This window comes from Chionomys nivalis, chromosome 7 (assembly GCF_950005125.1).
Source record: "Chionomys nivalis chromosome 7, mChiNiv1.1, whole genome shotgun sequence".
Classification (NCBI taxonomy): Eukaryota; Metazoa; Chordata; class Mammalia; order Rodentia; family Cricetidae; genus Chionomys; species Chionomys nivalis.
In genome coordinates, this window is record NC_080092.1 from 66,526,368 (window position 1) to 66,532,367 (window position 6,000).

The window sequence follows — 6,000 nt, forward strand, 5'->3', positions numbered from 1 at the left end:
AAAAGAAAAAGATTCCTCAATGCTTTTCTTTTCAAAAGGGAAAAAAAAAGGAAAAAAAAAACAATGCCAACAGCCCAGCGTCCGCGAACAACCCAACAGTAACAAAGCATGCGTTCGGGATGGAGGAAGGTAAGGCCACACGTTTCCTCTCGCCGCTTGCTCCTAGGGCTGGGTGGGGTGATTCAAAGCGGGGGTCCAGGGTGCATCCACCCCCCCCTCCACGTTTACTTCCCACACACTGTCACTCTTGCGTCTTTGGAGGGACAAAGAGAGCTCTGGTTTGACAGGCAGGGATGTAGGAGAGCCCCCCCAGAGTCTGTCCCAGAGCCAGCCAAGCCCCCAGTTCTGCCACTAGTGAGTCCATGCTGGAGAAAGGCCCCATCTCTCCCTACCACATCGTTCATTCCAGAAGTTACTTTTCTGCACAAGCTGGGAATTTCAGTCCTGGGAGTTGTGACTGGGGAAGCAGAGATGAGACCCACATTCCCTGCCAGGGCCTGTCCTCTGCGGACGGACGGACGGACGGACGGACGGGGGGTGGGGGGGATGCACTTGGATGCATTCAGGGGACCTAGCTGGAGTTCAGTAGGCCTAGGGGCTCTGCAGTGCACATCTCGGTTCACAAAGGAGCAGACCCCCATAGCTTAGAGAGATGAGCAGGCACTGGGTCCCAATGGCCTCAGGCTGCCCAGACACGCTCCTCATTCAAACAGAAAACACCAGTGAGACCTCAGTGGAGCGTCAGGCTGCGTGCATCCATTTGTTAGTGCCAGGGAGTTTATGCCTAGGGACCCTGAAGAGTCAGTGGCAGTCTTTAAGTGAAGGAATAACAAGATGTTGTACAGTGTCCTGGCTTTCACTGGATACGTATGGAGATCCGGGGACCCAGTGACCAGTTCAAACTAGCCTGGGCAATATTGAAAGGAGACAAAGTCAGCAGAATCTTAGGTGCCCCGGATGTGGAGGCAAGGAGGAAGCTGGCCAGGCCCTCTCTCTCCCAGGCCTAAATAACAAAGAGAAAGCTTGAGCCAGGCAGTTGAGCCATGCCTGGCCTCCAAGGGAGCAAATCCATCTTGTAACCCTCTGGCATCTGTCCCTACACTGTCATTTGACGGATGGGGTGCCTTCATGCAGACTGCTGTGGTGGGGTCACCAAGACGGCTTCGGGGTGTTGCCAGGGCCTACACCGAGGGTCAGTGGGTTGCCGGGCTTGGGTCATGCGCTGTGGACTCCTCAGCTTCCTTTTGGCAGTGTGGATATGTTGCACTTTGTATCAAGCCTACTGGGGCTCTCCCTCTGCTCGGCAAAGGAGCTACCCTTCCCTTCCTGGTGGTCTCTCCTGCTCCTTTATCTGGGACCCGCTTCCTTGGGCCTGCATCCATCCCATCTGTATCCTGAGGAGGCCCCTGCCTTTCTCGCTACTGCCTGCTTCTCTCTGCCCTTCTGGCCCTGCTGTCAGCGCCCCCTAGTGCCAGGATGGCTGCACAGGAGGGCATGGGCCTCTGAAAGCTACCTGGGTCTTTGGGTTTCTCTGGGAAATTCTGGGCTTGCTTGTGGGGAAAACAGAGAGGAGAAGGAGCTCTCCTGGAGTCTGCTGCTTGCTCACTAATGCTCAGGGCCTTCCCTTGGCTCTCCAGCGCTGCCCCTCTAGTGGCACAATGGCTGTATCCCGTATGAAGGCGAACTTGAAAGCCAATCAGGAGGAAAAGATCTGAGGAGCCCCCCCTCCTCATCTTTCTGCACATACAGAGCTATTTCATGGCTTTCCCAGGACCAAGGCCTCATAGGAAGCCAGCATCCAGCTCCTAGCCTGTGTCCCCGCCACCTCCCCTCCCTTACTTACAGTGCTCACAACCTGATGGGAATCTCTAATATCCTGGTGTGCTCATCTAGCCTGGGCTCAGGTCCAGACATGACTGGCATAGTTACCATTTCCCTGTCCCATTTTGTGGCGGCTGCTGCTGCTGCTGCTGCGGCCCAGCTTGGACTGTAGTGTGTCTTCAGAGTGTGCGAGTAGCTGGCTGGTGATAGCCAACCCAGTGGAGGCCATGACCCCTCAGTCCCTAACCAAAGCCAGCTGCGCTGCATGTGAATGGCGGCAGGGGCCTGGGGCGGCTGCAGCCTGGATCCCAGGCTCTAAAACCGTATCAGAGGAGTGTATTGCTGGGTGTACCTCGATGTTTCGAGTAACTGCTTTGAGATCCTACACTCGTGAGGCAGACAAGCAAAACTCCATAGTTGCAGGCTTCGGGGGAAGACGTTGAGCTGTAGGGTCCATCTGAGCTTGGAAACTGTCCGTGCACGTGCTTGCCACCAGTGAAGAGGAACTGACCACCCTGAGAAAACCAACGAATACATCCAGCGAGCAGGAAGTCCTATTCCCAGCCCTCGGCCTGCCCCAGTTACTGTCTTGGATGAAGAGATGGTGGGGCAGTTAAAGTTACCATAGCTAAGCAAGATAGGTCTGTGTGCTGTTTCCAGAAGAGCGGTGTGGAGGTACAGGGACTAGGGCAGCAGGACCTTGCTTCTCTACAGATCAACTCAGCACATCCATTCTATGGGTCGCCAGGAGACTTTGGGGGAGCTAAGAGGAAATATTCATGCAAGGAGAGGACCCTCTCTCCAGTGGAATAGGCTCCCCCCAAGGGAAGGCATATACTTTCTAGAAGCTCAAGCCTGGCTAGCAGGGAGCTTTTATAGGTGAGAATAAGGGAGCAATGGATGGCCGAGCTGGGATGGAGCTCTGGGGACAGGTCAGCAAGAAGAAGAGCAACAGATCAGGTGGGGACGGATACAGTAGGTAGGCTTCTCTTCTCCTGTCCTAGCTTCCGCCCACCTGCCGATCCTGCATCGCATGCACTGAGGAACTGGAGGAGAACGCTGGCCAAGCAGGAGTGCAGGTGCTAGCTAACCACAAGTAACAGAGCCATCCACACAGGGTGGCGGGGGATTATACTCCTGCCCTCAAGGTTTCCCCACAGTGATAGAGACACCCAAGTCAAAAGCTGGAGTCTGCTAGCAAAGGAGGCCTCTTCTCCCCTGACTGAGCCTCCCTGTGAGCTGAGTTGCCACTTGGTCCATATGGCAGGCAGGCAGGTGGGCATGAGCCTCCCTGCAAAACAGTATGAATGGACCCACAGTGGGGCTTCATGGTGGGCAGCCAGGCTCAGGGTGTGCCCCCACCTCTAGCCCACTCTGATCAAGCCTGCACCTCTCCTCTGTTTTGCAGAACTTCAGCGAGAGGGAAGCATCGAGACTCTGAGTAACAGCTCGGGCTCCACCAGTGGCAGCATCCCAAGGAACTTTGATGGCTACCGATCTCCTCTCCCTACCAACGAGAGCCAGCCGCTCAGCCTCTTCCCCACTGGCTTCCCATAGGCACCAGCAACCTGCTTCTGACTGGCTGAGGGACAGGGAGAAGCACCCCACCCCACCCTACCTACCTCCCACCCCACCCCACCCCATCCCCGCACGCCTCTGGTCCTACCCTTCTAAGTCTCTGCTCCTCTTTCATCAACCCCACCTTCCCTAGGCTTAGTGGCAACGGCTGCTCATCCTCTCTGGACGAAAAGAGACTTCCAGAACTGCTCAACACACCCTGACCTCAGCCACTCCTGTCATTGGGGGCTGTGGCTAAAAGAGACTGCAGAAACTCGGTCCCTTCTCTCTTTGCACATAATGTCCCGCATCGGATCCGCTTTTGTATTTTTTAACTGTACCCACAGGGGGACTGGCACAGTGGCCAAATCGTAGGGCCCAGGTGAGGAGAAGTTGAATGGTCCAGCTAGGTATTTTGGTGGACAATATCAGCCCTAACCCACTTCAGACTGTGATGCACACTGCCCCCAGGTATCCCTGCTCAGTTTCCTCCCAAGACAGGAGCGAACTGAAGCCCAGAGTGATAGGGAAGGAAGAAGGAAAGAGGCTCCCTTTGCCCCTTGCTTCCCTGTTGGCTCATGGGGAGAATTTGTCTGTCTTATCTTTGAGCCCTTGTACCCTGGTCCTGTACTGTTGAGTGAAGGAAACCGTGGTTACTGAGGCCATATCAAAAGTGCACGTCTTGTCCAATAAATCACGCTGCAATTGGTGTCCATTCCTGAGTTGCTGGGGTCAGAGTCCTCTCCAAACACCGAGGAGAGTCCTATGGGTCAGACTATGGGCAACTGCCCCCAACACCCACACCCACACTGTATGTACAAGGGAGCCCATGTTAGGAAGGAAAGGGGAGGAAAACCTTCCTGCTGGACATTAGGTGGGGCTTGACTGAAGTTCAGTCTCACAACTCTTGCCTGTTACCAGAGCCTATGATTTGTGGAGGCGCCAAGTTTGGGCCTCCCCACAAGTGAACGTAGAGGGCAATCTAGCCCCTGGTGTGTCCTGGGTTGCTGTGGAATAAGAGCTTGCCCTTGGCTTAGGGCACTTGGGAATCACCTCTCTCTCAAGCTCAGAAGATGAGAACTTGTGAACTCGAGGTGGGTGTGTTGTGAACGTTGGCTAAGATCTCAGACAGCAAACTTTTGGGTTTTGTTGTTGTTTTGTTTTGGAGACCATGTTTCGGGTAGCTCACTATGTAGTATAACCCTGATCTTCCTGCCTCCGCTTTTCAAGAGCTGGGATCGCAGACCTTTGCCACCATACCCGGCCTCAGTTCTTGTTTCTGTTCCCTCCTCCTCCTGTTCTGGACCAGCGCAGTGCCCCAGCGCAGTGCCCGGGAGCAACAGAGAAGTGCGGTGAATGAGAAAGAGGCTAAACCAGTTCTAGCCCCTCTGCCGTCTCCCATACCTCTGAGGCCCAGAGAAGGCCTTGAAGGAAACCCGCTGAGCCAGGTGTGCTTTAGGATGAAGGATTTTAATGGAAAAATTGGATTCACAGACGAGCAGACTTCCCATCCAACCATCTGGTCAGAGCTGGGGCAGCTCCTGGGCCCCTGGCCTCTCCATATTTCCCATCCCACCCCTGGTGCCTGAAGAGAAATTTAGTATTCAGTCACCTCCACCAGATCAATGGGGAGAAGACACAAATCACTCTGTGTCTTCTGTCTGGGCTCCTGAGGGCTAAAAAGCCCCTTATCAGATGGGAGCTTTCTGGGAACACAAGGCCTAGGCCCAGCAAGCTGGGACTCCACGGAAGAGCAGCTTTTCCCCATTTGGACATGGATGTGCCTGGCACAGCCCCCATCCCCAGCTGGAGCACCCTTTTAGTCGGCAGAGGACAGAAGGAGGGTGCCCTAGGCTGCTCGAGCATACAGCTGGTGGCTTGGCTGCCTGGGGTTGGGCACTGACGCTCTAGAAAGCATGGCCCCTCAGCACCCACCCTTGTGCACAGGGATGGGACATTGCCGCCAGGAACTCTCAGCCATGCAGGGGACCTGCCCACCCTGGTCCGGCCCTTCCCTTTACAGTGGTGGGTGGGGAAACAGATGTGGCCTCCTCCAGTCAGGGAAAGCAGTGGGTGTAGTGCGGGACTGGGACTCGTGGCTGAGCTTGCAGGACAATCTGGTTATTCATCTGCTTGCAGTCAGGGCAACTAGAAGTGAGTGGGGGAGGGGGAGGATCAGAGAGCCCAGATAAGCCGGCCCCACAGCGGCTGCCTTTGGAGTTCAGGTTATCTGAAAGGCCCAGGGCCTGGCCTCCAGCTAATTGGGAAGGTTAGGGACCTAGCCACAGCGTGTAATCAGCTGAAGGTAAGAGCGCGACAGGCAGGGGACCTGACTGCCACTAACCCTAGAGCAGCCAGCTTCTTATCCTCCACAGATAACATCCAAAACAACCTCCACCTCCCCATTGCAACCCCCTCACCTCATGATAGCATCACTCAGAAGGTCATCAGAACAGGAATCTAATTGTGGCTGGCCCAGGTGACCTTGAGGAAGGCAAGTGACCTCCCCATTCTCACGGCACTGCCTACCCATTGGGCTCCCTCTCTCAATTTGACGGAAGAAAAATATCTTCTTGGTCTGCAAAGAGGCTGCTGGAACTGGAATGGCAACTCACACGGCAG

At 55.1% G+C, this 6,000-nt stretch overlaps 1 protein-coding gene across 7 annotated transcripts in view; it reads left to right on the forward strand.

Annotated features, from left to right (window-relative positions):
- The window catches only part of Bcas3 (BCAS3 microtubule associated cell migration factor), a 486,981-nt gene extending 482,895 nt beyond the window's left edge, over positions 1-4,086 (forward strand). For 5 of the 7 annotated variants that reach the window (XM_057774686.1, XM_057774690.1, XM_057774689.1 and 2 more), the window contains 2 exons: positions 39-129; positions 3,230-4,086. In XM_057774686.1, coding sequence (XP_057630669.1) covers positions 39-129; positions 3,230-3,266 — 128 coding nt within the window. In that variant the 3' untranslated portion in view covers positions 3,267-4,086. The remainder of the gene's footprint in view (positions 1-38; positions 130-3,229) is intronic. The other 2 variants (XM_057774688.1, XM_057774691.1) reach the window with 1 other exon arrangement.
- Positions 4,087-6,000: the final 1,914 nt, after the last annotated feature.